Source organism: Sinohyriopsis cumingii, unplaced genomic scaffold (genome assembly GCF_028554795.1).
Source record: "Sinohyriopsis cumingii isolate HCF-2022 unplaced genomic scaffold, ASM2855479v2 utg000744l, whole genome shotgun sequence".
In the NCBI taxonomy this organism is placed as follows: Eukaryota; Metazoa; Mollusca; class Bivalvia; order Unionida; family Unionidae; genus Sinohyriopsis; species Sinohyriopsis cumingii.
The window spans coordinates 864,108-880,935 of NW_028315928.1; the positions used below are offsets into that span (position 1 = coordinate 864,108).

Below are 16,828 nucleotides of genomic sequence, written 5' to 3' on the forward strand. Positions count from 1 at the left end.
TCTCTCTCTCTCTCTCTCTCTCGTTGTTACCTGTAAGGAATTTGTCACGGAGACTCTTTATTTACACTAAGAATCATTTTGTCCAACTTTAATTGCTGTCAATTGAGGGAATAAATATGCATACGTTGAATACAAACATGCTTTTTCCACTGATTAATCTAAAAAGCGGACATCGTCGGCCCTCTTATATATGTACATTAAACAAATAGTATATCTTTTTTTAAACTCATATTTATTGTTTTTCATAGTACTAATAATGTGTTGTTGTTTTTTTTCAAAGTCACGTTAATTCTTGACAGGTACAGACTTTCGAGGTAAGAAGAAGTATTATTTTTCCAAGTCACTTTAATTCTTGACATGTATAGACTTTCGGGGGTAAGAAGTATTATTTTTCAAAGTCACTTTAATTCTTGACATGTATAGACTTTCGGGGGGTAAGAAGACTAATGAACCTGAAGCAAGCAAAGAGGTAAGCATGAAGCCTAAGCTGCACGAACTGTACATGTATTAACTGGTCTCTGATTTGAACATTTTGTTTCACCTGTTATCTAATTTTTCATAAGATAAAATTAACTGTTTAGATTTTTGGCGTCAATTAAAGGAAGGAGACAAATAACAATGCAATAGTAATCTTGTCTCTCAAATTTGAGGAAAATTGTATTTCTCTTGATTTTTCTTTCCCTGCCGTGATGAAACGACCAGGTAAGAGTTTAGCATTGTCAAAAGTTCTCATTAGTCTCGAAGTTCTGTGGTAATGTATATAATGCTCAATAGATTCTTTAGTTGTTTCAAAAGTACACAAAGTTATTTTTTTATATATACGCACTTATCACTATCTCTGAATCTGAACTGGTATGTGAGCGTTTATTACTGTATAATTAAGTCTGGAGGTACATGCCTTGATTTACTTTAATTCCTGTATCAAAGTAGAGGGGTTTGAACTCGTTCTTAATCTTCGGAGCGATTTGGCCGATATCTATTTTCATCGCATAATAAAGATTCCTCTGAGGTAATTCTGCTAATGCAGTTTCTACCGAAAAGCACATAACGAAACGATAAAGTCAGTTAAAGTTGATTATACACCTGGTTTGAATTTGACTGATCATAAAGACGTCTTAAATATCAACACTTTACTAGATGAAGGAAACGACAAATTTCAATTACATTGCCAAAAACCTAATCTGAGACACAGCAACATTGTAAAACATGGTGTTTCGTTCGCATAAAGATACGCCCTTAGTCCATAGATGAAATAATATAGTCTTAGATGGGTTGTTTACCCTACTTAAAATATTCTTACATTGTTTCCACTCTTTTCAGAATGAATTAGACATTTGCTCATTCATCCGTATGCAATAACGCAAATAATGCATGACATAAATAAGGTCTGCCAGTATCATTCATCTTGAACGCACACACTCGCATTATTAGCCAAACAATTACTTGCACAAATAATTAGCCAAATACTCAATCATACACACATTGTTAGGCAAACAATCACGCACACACAACAATTTTATGCAAACAATCAAACACACGCACACAAACGCACTATTTGCCAATCAATCACACACATATATGAATATTAGCCAAACAAGCACACACACACACACGCATTATTAGACACACACAGACACACAGACACACACACACACACACACACACACACACAATTAGCCAAGCAAACACGCACAGCAAAGAATCGTTTGTTTTTCGGCGATGTGCAAATGCAAATTGTTCTAAATGGTTTATGAATTGAAGCCAAGACCCGAATAACGGGACGCTAAACCATTGGAATCAATACGTATTGTGCAAGAAAGAAAGCGGAATTATACTCCAAATATATTGTAAAAAAACCCAGGTGGAATTAATTAATACTCTTTTATGATGATATCAATTATATATATATATATATATATATATATATAGCGGATACATACATAAACATAAAATCGTCAGTCAGTCTAAAGATAGTTACTGTTACATGTTCAGGCTCTTGCAGAAAGTAACAAGAAAAAAGTGAATACAACAAGTTTTGTAAAATTTAACAAATAATTTATTTCTCTAGAAAAACAAGGTAAAAATGAGGAAAAGAACTTACGGTTTTACGAATTAAATCTAAAAATATTAAAGGAACTAAAAAATCTGAGTCCTGTTATTAAAAAGTCCTAAATGAATATGAGTTTAATTCCCGATGAAATACAAAATGTAAGACGATGACGTCAGTTGTAACCTGTGAAATGCTGCAGTGTCAACAGTCTCTTGCTGAATCACAGAAAATAGTATTCCAGTTTTTGAATCCTGTATAAATTTCGATAAATGTCCCTGTCCAAGAATTAATTGAGAGCTCTTTAGTATTTAAAGGGGAAAGAATCAGTTTTCTTAAAACTAATTTGAAGAAAATAAAATAATTAGCCCAAACCTAGTCACAACATAAAACATTTAAACTTCTCAAGTATTAAAGGAAGAATGATTATTCTTTCACAAAACATCAATAATAAATCTAACTACAACGCAAAACAGATTCACGGGTGGAGGTCAAGAGTTCATCATTCTGGGAAAACTAAACGTTTGAAACAATAAACACATGTCATTTGTCACGTTCCCCAAGTATGGCCTTGATACCTCTTTATGAATCTTACTCTGAGAAAAATAAAAAAAAATAAATAAAAAAAACAATTGTTTACCAAAGACTATCACTGGTGCTGAATCAAATTCAGGAACTACGTCAGCATTAGAGACAATGTCACTATAAAGTTGTTTACGTCAAAAACTTAAAAAATGCAGTGAGAATTGAACAATATCAAATCCAGTAAATATAGTTACCTTACAAAATAGCATGTAATGGAATTACTTAAAAATTAAAACTAACAAACAAGCAATTAAATTAAATCAAATACACATAACACTACATATACATCAATTAGTCGCTATGCATTAAAACAGACGCTACAAAATGTATCCCTACTATGCCTGGTAGTAATAAAAGAGGTCGTTAAACCGTGCATTATAACACAATAAATAAATGCTTTCCGACTCAGCCTGGTAGCAGTGAAAGAAGTCGTTAGACCGTGCATTACAACACACTACAAAAATGCATTCCAACACCTCCTAGAAAGAGCCAGTATAGATAAAGTTATTCCATTGCATCTTGTTATGTAGATATCGTTGCAGCGAAAAACAGGAGAAAATTCTTCCTCACTGCATTTCTGTCATACTAAACATGTCTACAAAGAAAGCTGTCAGTGTTCTTCAGCAATCCCTGCGTCCGGTACGGTCATATTTTTGTTACCCCTTTATGTAGTTTACTGTCCTCAAAATGGGCATGCAAACTTTGTCAACAAGGTCCCGTAGCTAGAAAACTCGTGTACTATTAATTGCATCGCATTAAAGATTCCAAATTTAACATATGTCGTATCAAAATTAGGAATAATACATCTAAGTTTATGCACATTGGAATACAGTTGCTCAACTCTATCTCACTGGTTCCTGGGGGATATCTTGTTCACGACATGTTCAGGAACATTTGTGCGCATGTCATCTCGAGAAGATATTTGCCTATAGGACTCGCGGTACTAATTCAGTTCCCATAGTAAATCTATGTAAACACCATGATATTAAAAAATCCATAACTTAAAATGTTTAAGTGCTCATGATCAAACCTATACGTATCAGTATAGATGAAACCTGGATGTCAGCTTCTGTGGAGTGGAAAGATATGAGCCGTGGCATTTTCTGGACCTGCATGTGTTTGAGACATATGCTTTCAATTCTGCACCAAAGAGTCAGGTGCTAATTTCAGTAATGAGTTTCCCAAAATCATGACTGTTAAAGGACTGAAATTCCATCAATAAAACAATGTCTCTATTTTTTTGTTTCACTTAAACTAGGATAAGCTCTCAAACGATTATTTTTCCTAAAACATAACTTACATTATTAACCAATCCTGGTCAGCATAACCCATATATACTCCATTTCCAGGCTGGTTCCCATTTTTCCATACCTTTAGTACCGTGTGTCCTATAACGCTTACATAAGATTTTGTATTTCAAGAACTGTCTATATATCTACCTAGGTAGGTGCGTGTTTCTTGTGGTCGCTGTATATTAAATGCTGCTATCCGTGGCGTAAATGGAGGTGAATAATGTGTGTGTGTGTGTGTGTGTGTGTGTGTGACTTGGATTTTTAACGTAGCTTTAACAATTTTGCAGTCATATCGCTACGATGTCTGCAGTGTGACAGTTTATTGTGATGTCTAGCACTGGAGCATCATGCCGCAGACATATAGCATGATGTCTTGCCCAGTCACATTATCCTGACACCAGGTCGATTAGTCTAACACTAACTTCTTAATGATGAGCGCCAAGCGAGGCACCTGTTAGTACCATTTCTGTAAGTCTTTGGTATGACTCGGCCGGGGATTGATCCCACGACCTCCCGCATCCGAGGCGGACGCTCCAACCACTTGGTCACCGGAGCGGTCCCATGAATAATTTAATTCTAGCAAACATGAACTGGATCCATCAGTTGTAGATGAAGGTAGTTACTTTGTATCACCATTAAAAGTGATTTGTGATGTCCATTTGATCCTTTTTTATCATTAAAATCAAGTGCTTATCTCAAGAACGTTTAAATGTAAAACCACTGATTTAACAAACAAAAAAAAAGGAAATCATCCACTAAACCATGAAAACGATGATACAATAATCAATGTTTGGTATTACTGAAAAAGGAATAATGGATTTGCATTGAGAACAGCTGATTCCCTCCTGTAACTCTGAAGATACGAATTTCATGCACCACTATTTTCTTAAAAATTCATGACCCCTTTTTGGGGTAATTCTCTTTCTAAAGCATATCAATGTTAGTGTCCGGTCATTTGGTAAAAGGAAAAAAAGCTAATTCCCGTCCTGGATAATAGAACAAACAATGCATTTTCTTTCGACTTAAGTTCTTTCTAGACGTCACAATGCATTTACCTCATTTCAAGCAGAAAGCCCGATCTTGTGTGAAGACGTTATCAACTTCCGCGCACTGCATGGCATAGAGTCTGGATCGGAGATGATTATTTTGTATTGAATAAATGTTCAGAACTGATGGATCGATAGTTGAGGCCTAAACAGCAAAAACCCGCCTGATGTCAACAAGCATCTGGAGTACAGTCGTGGATCTTAAGTTACAATGCATCTAATTCCAGTACTGAATATGAAATACTGACTATGTTTTTGACTCCTAGCTTCGAGAATTCTAAACAAGCAGGAATTATATTCTCTGCGGTATAATAATTTCTTTGGGAATGTGCGAAGGAGAAAGGTGCAGTTAAATCTATTCCAATAACACGTATCACAGTGGCTCTGCAAGACGGCAGAGAAAACTACGTTTTTTTTTCTGTTGGGAAGGGAGGATTAATTGTACAGGCTGCCATCAAAACGGCTATGTGTATACATATACATACAACTGTACAAGTCGACTCATCTTGAGTGCTTTCAATACTGGATTTACAGGTTAATAGTAGGCACAACAGCTGTTCGAGTCCAATGCTTAAGGCACGCGAAACACTTTTGTATATATCAGTTGTATGATGGAGGGTATGAGAAGTATACGACAGTACTGGTCCTATTTGGAGTAGGTGTGCTTACGTTAGCGTTAAATAATAAGCAATTGTATACCTCTTTGCTGTCATGAGAACTGTTAACTTTAATCTCAGTCGGTGTATATCCTAGTGAGCATGCGCTCTGCGTTTCATGACATTGAAAGGACAACATGGGAAGTATAGAAAAGTTATGATTACTTCATGAGAGAAAGTAAGCCTTGCAAGGCAATCTACAGGACGATAAAATCGGTCTGTATCATGCAATATGATGCTAGAATCTAGTCTACCATGTTTTCTGATCTGGATTTCTCTGTGCACAGTGACCTCTCACCCAAAATGCGACACCAGTAAAGCTGACGGTGAGTACATATATATTTACTTTGCCGCCAATAATGTTTCTTCAGAATGGGAATTAAATGAAACATGATAGTGCTCAAACAGTTAGCCGATGCAGAGGACGGATTAAAATGGCAATAACACACATTTTAAATAAGACTTTATAAGTGTCGCTCTATGCAGTCTCCTCAAAATCAATATATTATTTTATTGTCACAAATCGATTTCAGTTGGAGTTAAGCGTCTTGGTATAATGAACGGCAGATTTCTACTTTTCCGATTGTACACACGTAAGAGCACACAAAACAATGAAGTTGTGTATTGAAAGTCATGTATGTCAAGAGAAGTTCTTAATATCACTGAAACGTTAAAAGCAATTCGTCTCCCTGTTCAGACAAAAAGCGTATGATACCCAATGTAAACTTTTGTTAAATTAACATAATTAACACAGCGCCTTGTATGCATGCTTAGTAAAAAGCGTAAACAGGCAGCATCTGGAGTATATTTTTATTCCTTTAAATTAATTATACAGCATAGAATGTTGTGTTAGAGCGAGACAGACGGGGTGATGGGGAGAGAAACAGATAGACACAATACGGTAGAGTATAATTTTCGGCCAGCAACAAAACCACTTATCTAAAATCATGTACATGTATATACTGCTATTTCTTTCAATGCAATATAAATCGTTGCAAAAAAATATATCAGAGATAAGAAGAATATTTAATTAGTGTTTCCATGTCAGTAGTAATGCCAAATATATACTATTATGCACGAAAACTAGCTTTAGATATTAACTGGCATGCGGTGTTAGGGTAAATTCAGCCTACCCAATATTGTGCAACACGTTCGGTAACTGGTTCCGTAAGCTAGGATCCAAGTTCGCGGCAAGTGAAAAACTTTGCCACAATCATAATCCATTAGTTAGACGGAGAGCAATACTCTTCGCTTCAGGGTCGCATTGCCACTATGGGGAGAGGGCCGGTGCCTTTAAGGTGGTGGGTGGCTTAACATGTCTAAAATATAGTCCGAATGCAGTCCTTAAACTCCTAAACTGTGTTTTGTATGTGTATAATTATTATAGCTATATCTGGCCACTTATTACACGCTTTAGACATATATTTTATTTATTTAGACATGTAATTTTATTCACAGTACGGGGGGGGGGGGAGGAATTACTGTGTGGGTCGTTGCATGTGCCGCCTCCCCTTAATCCTGCCTGGCTTCGCTTCAAATTTAAATCATGGTTGGGTTTGGCCAGAACGATATCGTGATCATTGAGACATCTTTGGATTTTTGCTCTCCTTGCATCATGGATATATATATATATATATATATATATATATATATATATATATATATATATATATATATATATATAGATCCTTCAGCTGCTTGCAAAATTACAAAAGGTCAAACAAATTAGAGGCACAATTGTCGCAGTTACGACCATTTTCATTAACCTTTAGATTAACATCTACTGTTTCTTTGCTATGTATGTATGTATGTATGCAAGCGTGCATGTCTGCCTGTCTGTCTGTCTGTCTGTCTGTATGTATGTATGTATGTATAAACGTGTATTGAATGTTAAGTAAATCGTGCTTTCAACGTACATTTAAAAGATGAATATCGGGACTTTTTTAAAACCGCTTTTACATTCTTTCAAGAAGTTCCGGTTGTACGTATTTATTCCGTTTTACCCATTTCACACGCACTCTTTGCTATCAGTAACAAATGGCAAACCAATTCATAACACCGAATCCACTTTTCCCAATCAACAGACAGTGATTAACTCACGTTGTTCGAAATGTGACCCTGCGCCGATTCCATGCTAATTTCGTTACATGACTGGTGCGTTCAGAAACCATAAAACATATCACATGAATGAAACGTTCCAAGCGAATTCCCATCGTGCTATTTGAGTACCTTGCTGATCATTTAAAGTTCATTTTTACTCAAAGTTTAGTGTTTTGTTTTGTGTATTCTTAGCATGAGTCTAGTTTGGACGGTATGCACTTCCTAGATGTCACGCAGTGACTACGATACACTGATTCTGATTGGGTGTAAGAGTTTTATACCAGTCTAGTCCAGCTTATTCTAAACAATAGCTACCAGTCGAAACTAATGTACCAATGTACTGCTTGCCATACTGAAGGTGTACAACATCTGAACAGATCCAAGTAGACAAGACGCAAAACAACGCAATTAGCGAATTTTCAGATCTCGAAAGCGCGAATTAGTTACCTTGTTTTGATTGGGAGAAAGAGAGTGAGTGTCTTGAAGCGTCTATTCTTTTGCTGGAGGAAAAACGAGAGCATTTATCGGTTTCTTCGTTCATATATTTATCAATTCATTGATTATTGTTTCTTAATGACCATTCCCTTTTTGTTGTATAGTATACTATGATTTAAGAACTGGCACGTGTTGACCCATCTTGGAGACAATCGATGGATGCCTGGGTATCTAATCAAGGCATCGTTTTCTAGAATAACCTTTCGATCTACGATACATTTGTCAATTCTGCGAATTAGTGCATGTGACCTCGCTTGACCTGGGCCTCGTTACTGCTAGAGCCTTCAGCATGAACGACTGTTATTTGAACGGACACTTGTTGTCCAATCGTTAAAGAAGCAATGCAGGGCTTTACTGATATGACTCCCGGATAAAAGTCATTGATTTAAAGCACGTATTATATAGATTTAACGCCATGTTTTATCGTATGATAGACTTTACCTGACCGCCATTATAACTGGTAAAGGAAGAACCAGGGAAAGCCTAAGGAAGAACCACCGACCCACGGGAAGATACTTGTATGCATTCTCACAGGCACACGTTAGCCGAGCCGAGTCTCGAATACGCGCGGAGAGAGGTGAAATGTCAGTGAAATGTAATGGTGAGCGCCTTAAACCACTCGGCATCCGGGACCCTGGCACTGAAACCAATCGCTGCTTGCAGGGCATTTTGTACAGGATCACTTATTTTCAGTACAAACATAAACCTGTTTCCTGTGAAAATATAATCTACTCGAAACGAGGCAGCTTGATCCCATCTGCATTAGCGGTACTTAATGTTTGTGACGTTATCATAAAAGATGTGTACGTGCATGTAAGATGTTTAAAATATAATTTTAGAAACTTCCAAAATAAAACAATAAAAGATTTCGTTTTCGAGCCACGAATCCTGCTCCACAGAAAACGCCATTTATCTGATGTCACTATCAAGGGAGCCAATCGAATTTTCGTGGTATTCTGCATATTTAACACAGTTTGCCATCTGTTTATATTTTTGTCTCGTTTAGTGGAGGAAAATTTAGAATATTAGGAAAAAGGTGCAAGATACCCACATACTACGTAAAATTCGGTTAATGAATCAACTTAAGACAACTTAAAAGGAAAATATATACAACGAGTGGTATATCATTGATACAGCGTACATACTATATACATATTTTATTTATATCACATACAAATACACATATTTGTACTTTGAATGGACTTACCATGTGCTCTTGGTAACTGTGTATTGACCGAATGAATGAACTCCTCACGTCCCTGCGAGTATCCCCCCTACAAATAGTTCTACAATTTTTCTTTTTGTTCACAATCACATATGCAAATTGACAAGTTTATTGTTTTCTTTTTGAGTTTCTAATTGTATTCACATTTGTTAAATCAATATAAGACACACTCATGATTTAAACGTGAAATATGCTGTTTTTTTTAAATGAAGAAAGTAGTGCACTACAAACACGGTTAGCCTCTTGTACACTGAACCTGAACTGTCAGACATTCACGTAATGGCGTATGGGTATTAGTGTGGAATAGAAACTAAATGAAATGACGAACCAACAAAAGGTAATTAAAATATTTAAGTATATTGACAGTTCATTTAAGTCATTATTTTGCTGTAACGAACATTTACAAAGACTATAACATTCTCTCTCTCCCTCTCTCTCTCTCTCTCTCTCTCTCTCTCTCTCTCTCTCTCTCTCTCTCTCTCTCTCAGTGGCGTCACTTGGGTTGGTGTCACTCATTGTGGTAACTCAGGGTGTCACCCTCATGGACCTCTTGCCTGCACAAGAATTCAAAACTTTTATAGACTGTCATCTTGCTGTCACCTCCTCTGATGGTGACTCTCTCTCTCTCTCTCTCTCTCTCTCTCTCACGTTTCTTTGAACGGTTAGACTAAACTTTACCGTTATTTATAGGTCTAGAGACATCGTCGTTTGACACAAGCGAAAATCCACAACGCTCGTATTTTCATGAATATTCGCCCGTATCTAGCTACGATAATCCACAGAGAGAGGGGACGGGTTCGACCATTTGGACATTTTTATATTTAATAATTAATAATCGAGTTTTAGAGCATTATAATAGTTTTAAGGATCAACAACAACAGAGCATTAAATACGCTAGAGCATATGTGCATCGTAAGCTAACATGTAGGCGTAGTGTCGACTGGCAATTGCATCTATGTATCATTGGTATTAAGAACACTGTAGATAGATCCCAAGGAAAGCGTAAACATATCATTACGACAAACCAGATTACTATAGGTTACTTGGTACAAGTTCAGTTTTAATGTTTTCGTCCAGCGCCATGTTTTTCTCTCTCACTCCAGATTTCTGCTTTTTAATGTCACTTACGCACGAGAGGGGAGAGGAGAATGGAGAAGAAAGAAATTATTCCGATGAAATTGTGTACCATTTTAAGGTCGTTTAGAAAACAGCGACTATTAATACTTTTTATAGTTATTCTCATATTTCATTTATGATTAATGAATGAGTAGAGATATTCATTATTAATCTATAGGCCTGCGGTTGAAAGAATGTTTATATATTCGCATTATTGCGCCATGGGCGGATCACAATTTGATATACCAATAATATTGGTATATCAATTTGCTTTATACCAACACTTCATATATATATATATATATATATATATATATATATATATATATATATATATATATATATATATATATATATATATATATATATGTATGTGTGTGTGTGTGTGTGTGTGTGTGTGTGTTCCTGGCATCTTCTGATGTAAATTCATTATTCATTTTGATCGCTTCCCACCTCTGTTGATTACTGAAGTGCTTTATTTAACAGTATCGTGATATTTACAAAATTCAGATTTGCTTACTTTTAGTTTATAATGCTGACGATACCTTTCTGACCGCGTGATCAGAAAAAGAAAATCGATTTGATAATAATAATACTAATTATGTCCGCTTTGTCCTAAGTGAACATGGTGTCATGCTAACATGCAATATGAGCACCACATCAGATAACTTTAACGTTTTGATTTTGCTGAAGAATATTTCAGATGGTTTCAACACTTGACAGAAACGGTATTATCTTGCATTCCTGGAAGTTCTTTTCGCCCAGTAAAGCGTCGGACCATTGTAGGGACTAATGTTTTAATTTACAAAGAGGTTGTCATAAGGAAGTCTCTTTTGCCCCCTTCTTATTTATGTTAAGAATGGAACATGTTACACTAAAACTTAAAAAAAATACGAGTATTACAGGCCATTTCTATAACGTAAAACGAATTCAAATTAGGGCAGTATGCCGTCGATGCCATTCTGTTAATTAGATTGATTCTAGTTTGTCCTTCAGTGCAACCACGCAGAAATTTAAATTATTTTCGTTGATATATGGCCTGTACTTTAATATGTTTTAAACATATAACTATTTGGATTAGAAACTTTACAAAAATCTAATAAAAAGCATGTCAAAAAAATGAAGTTAACTGGTCAGCGTACACATTTCGATTACTTTGGGTAGACTTCCGTTTCTTCTTGAAGATGTCGGTAGAACACTTGATTATTCTACGGAGTTGAAGGAATTAAAAACGAAAAACAACTGCCTTGCTGTTGAAGCGTACAAATGTTTTCACTTACCGGAACACGTATAATGAGAAAATCCTTAATTTTGTCTCAGTTCATTATTTATTTACCAGCAATACCAAATCGTCCATCCCATAAAGAAAATGAGCTGAATAAATAATTTTTCTCAGTTTGCTGACTTCTTTTAAAATTATATCTTTCTTGGCAGGGCGGGGTGGGGTAAAAGCAAGTGTCAAAAGAGACACTCTATTATCTTCTTTTAAGGAAGGGATATTAACTGTGGTTTAAATATGAGTCAATTACACTCACTAGACTTTTAAATATGATTGTCCAGGTTTAAGCGTCTTTTAGCAAACGAAGATGGTCTGAGGCAAAAAAATTCATTTCATAGCAAATATATGGAACATCTATAATATAAAATCATGCAAATTGTTGAACATTGTATTGAAAACGATTTTAAAATCTATTCAAAGTAAATGTGTCGGGTAAGATTATGCATAATATATCATTGTGGAGAAATGAACTATCCACTGTTCTATAGTACTTATCGGAGGATATTCTTAATTTAGCTAACATAGATGATTTTAAATCATACGCACAACGTTTTGTACTAACTCACCATCTTGATGGACAATAATCTCTATTAATTTAGGATAAAATTTAATTTAAAAAATGCACACACTAATAATTTTATACAGTACTTTGCTTTTATCTCATTGGATTCAGCGAGGTAGAAAAAGGAAAATTAGAAGTTTGTTTTGAAAGTGGCAATCATTTTGATGTATGTTTCAACCAAGCTTCACTCCGTAGGTTAAAAGAAAATAAATACATTTATTTATAAAGACCTTATAAAACCTTTGATGTTATATCTAAATGGTAAACACGAAAGGCGGTCCAGACGACGAGACTGTGAAATTGGTTTAGATGGATGGACTAAACGTTTGTACAAACAAAACTGATTAATTTCATTGACTTTAATATTAGATTCTTCTAGGAAATATTCCCACAAAACCAGTTTTACGTGATAATGATAAATGTACCTATTGTAAGGAGGGACTAGAACATATAACGTAATTATTATGTGAATGTCCAGCTATCAACCACGTTTAGGAAATTGTTTGTGGAATGGATTGGGGCATATGTTGAGAATGCTAGTATTAAATGAAGATGTTATATAACATTTTGTACAAGCCGTTTAATTGTCTTCTAATTTTCTTTGCAAAAATCTTATATACAGAACACGTCAGGCATAAAAATCCCAAATCTAACATAATATACATTTTTTTGTTGCATCTTATAACACGATCAAAAATATAAAGTCAGATTGAATACCATTGCTGAGGAGTTTATGAAAAAGTAGACCCTATTATAAACGTTTGTTTTGTGATTTTACTTTTTTATTTTTGAATATTTTATAACGGTTTTCCAAACTGATATACATTTGTATGTGGTTTGTTTTGCATGGGAAAAATACATTTCACGAAAACATACAATTTAAAAACACATTGGGTTTGTGTACGAGCATCATTGAGTACAATATTTGTGTGTTTGTGAGTGTTCATGAGTGTATGTGTGGATGAATATGTATGTGGATGGGTGTATACGTGGAATAATGTGTGGATGAATATGAATTTGGATGGGTGTATGTGTGGAAGAATGTTTAGACGAATATGTATGTGGATGGGTGTATGTGTGGAAGAATGTGTGGATGAATATGTATATGGATGGGTGTATGTGTGGAAGAATGTGTGGATGAATAGGTATGTGGATGGGTCATGTGTGGAAGAAAGTGTGGATGAATAGGTATGTGGATGGGTTATGTGTGGAAGAAAGTGTGGATGAATATGTATGTGGATGGGTGCATGTGTGGAAGAATGTGTGCGTTTAGCATGTTTCAGTTAGCATCATTTACCACTCTTAGTGACCATCTTCTTACATCTTCATGGCCATATTCATACATCTTAGTGACAATCTTACATTTTAGCGACCATCTTCTTACATCTTTGTGACCATCTTCTTACATTTTAGTGACCATCTTCTTACATTTTAGTGACCATCTTCTTAAATTTTAGTGACCATCTTCTTACATCTTTGTGACCATCTTCTTACATCTTTGTGACCATCTTATTACATCTTAGTGACCATCTTATTACATCTTAGTGACCATCTTCTTACATCTTTGTGACCATCTTCTTACATTTTAGTTACCATCTTCTTACATTTTAGTGACCATCTTCTTACATCTTTGTGACCATCTTCTTACGTCTTAGTGACCATCTTATTATATTTTAGTGACCATATTCTTACATCTTAGTGACCATCTTATTACATTTTAGTGACCATCTTCTTACATCTTAGTGACCATCTTCTTACATGTTTGTGACCATCTTCTTACATCTTTGTGACTATCATCTTACATCTTAGTGACCAACTTCTTACATCTTAGTGACCATCTTATTACATCTTTGTGACCATCTTCTTACATCTTTGTGACCATCTTCTTACATCTTAGTGACCATCTTATTACATCTTAGTGACCATCTTCTTATATCTTAGTGACCATCTTCTTACATCTCAGTGACCATCTTCTTACATCTTAGTGACCATCTTATTACATTTTAGTGACCATCTTCTTACATCTTAGTGACCATCTTTTTACATATTAGCGACCATCTTCTTACATCTTTGTGACCATCTTCTTACATTTTAGTGACCATCTTATTACATCTTAGTGACCATCTTCTTACATCTTTGTGACCATCTTCTTACATCTTTGTGATCATCTTATTACATTTTAGTGACCATCTTCTTACATCTTAGTGACCATCTTACATTTTAGCGACCATCTTCTTACATCTTAATGACCATCTTCTTACATCTTAGTGACCATCTTCTTACATCTTTGTGACCATCTTCTTACATCTTTGTGACTATCTTCTTACATCTTAGAGACCATCTTCCTACATCTTAGTGACCATCTTCTTACATCTTTGTGACCATCTTCTTACATCTTAGTGAGCATCTTATTACATCTCAGTGACCATCTTCTTATATCTTAGTGACCATCTTCTTACATCTTTCTGACCATCCTCTTACATCTTAGTGACCATCTTATTACATTTTAGTGACCATCTTCTTACATCTTAGTGACCATCTTCTTACATATTAGCGACCATCTTCTTACATCTTTGTGACCATCTTATTACATCTTAGTGACCATCTTATTACATCTTAGTGACCATCTTCTTACATCTTTGTGACCATCTTCTTACATTTTAGTTACCATCTTCTTACATTTTAGTGACCATCTTCTTACATCTTTGTGACCATCTTCTTACGTCTTAGTGACCATCTTATTATATTTTAGTGACCATATTCTTACATCTTAGTGACCATCTTATTACATTTTAGTGACCATCTTCTTACATCTTAGTGACCATCTTCTTACATGTTTGTGACCATCTTCTTACATCTTTGTGACTATCATCTTACATCTTAGTGACCAACTTCTTACATCTTAGTGACCATCTTATTACATCTTTGTGACCATCTTCTTACATCTTTGTGACCATCTTCTTACATCTTAGTGACCATCTTATTACATCTTAGTGACCATCTTCTTATATCTTAGTGACCATCTTCTTACATCTCAGTGACCATCTTCTTACATCTTAGTGACCATCTTATTACATTTTAGTGACCATCTTCTTACATCTTAGTGACCATCTTTTTACATATTAGCGACCACCTTCTTACATCTTTGTGACCATCTTCTTACATTTTAGTGACCATCTTATTACATCTTAGTGACCATCTTCTTACATCTTTGTGACCATCTTCTTACATCTTTGTGATCATCTTATTACATTTTAGCGACCATCTTCTTACATCTTAGTGACCATCTTCTTACATCTTTGTGACCATCTTCTTACATCTTTGTGACTATCTTCTTACATCTTAGTGACCATCTTCTTACATCTTAGTGACCATCTTCTTACATCTTTGTGACCATCTTCTTACATCTTAGTGAGCATCTTATTACATCTCAGTGACCATCTTCTTATATCTTAGTGACCATCTTCTTACATCTTTCTGACCATCCTCTTACATCTTAGTGACCATCTTATTACATTTTAGTGACCATCTTCTTACATCTTAGTGACCATCTTCTTACATATTAGCGACCATCTTCTTACATCTTTGTGACCATCTTCTTACATTTTAGTAACCATCTTATTACATCTTAGTGACCATCTTCTTACATCTTTGTGACCATCTTCTTACATCTTTGTGATCATCTTATTACATTTTAGTGACCATCTTCTTACATCTTAGTGACCATCTTACATTTTAGCGACTGTCTTCTTACATCCTAATGACCATCTTCTTACATCTTAGTGATCATCTTATTACATTTTAGTGACCATCTTCGTACATCTTAGTGACCATCTTCTTACATCTCAGTGACCATCTTCTTACATTTTAATGACCATCTTCTTGCATCTTAGTGACCATCTTCTTACATCTTAGTGACCATCTTCTTACATCGTACTGACCATCTTACATTTTAGTGACCATCTTCTTACATCGTAGTGACCATCTTACATTTTAGTGACCATCTTCTTACATCTTAGTGACCATCTTCTTACATCGTAGTGACCATCTTCTTACTTCTTAGTGACCATCTTCTTACATTTTAGTGACCATCTTCTTGCATCTTAGTGACCATCTTCGTACATCTTTGTGACCATCTTCTTACATTTTAGTGACCATCTTCTTACATCATAGTGACCATCTTCTTACATCTTAGTGACCATCTTCTTACATCGTAGTGACCATCTTACATCTTAGTGACCATCTTCTTACATCTTTCTGACCATCTTCTTACATTTTAGTGACCATCTTCTTACATCTTTCTGACCATGTTCTTACATTTTAGTGACCATCTTATTACATCTTAGTGACCATCTTATTACATCTTAGTGACCATCTTCTTACATCTTTGTGACCAGCTTCTTACATTTTAGTGACCATCTTCTT

At 35.2% G+C, this 16,828-nt stretch overlaps 1 protein-coding gene across 1 annotated transcript in view; it reads left to right on the forward strand.

Annotated features, from left to right (window-relative positions):
• The first annotated feature begins 2,142 nt into the window (after positions 1 to 2,142).
• The window catches only part of LOC149773246 (acetylcholine receptor subunit beta-like 1), a 57,579-nt gene continuing 42,893 nt past the window's right edge, over positions 2,143 to 16,828 (forward strand). Inside the window, exon 1 of the mRNA XM_089946556.1 lies at positions 2,143 to 5,952. Coding sequence (XP_089802682.1) covers positions 5,859 to 5,952 — 94 coding nt within the window. The 5' untranslated portion in view covers positions 2,143 to 5,858. The remainder of the gene's footprint in view (positions 5,953 to 16,828) is intronic.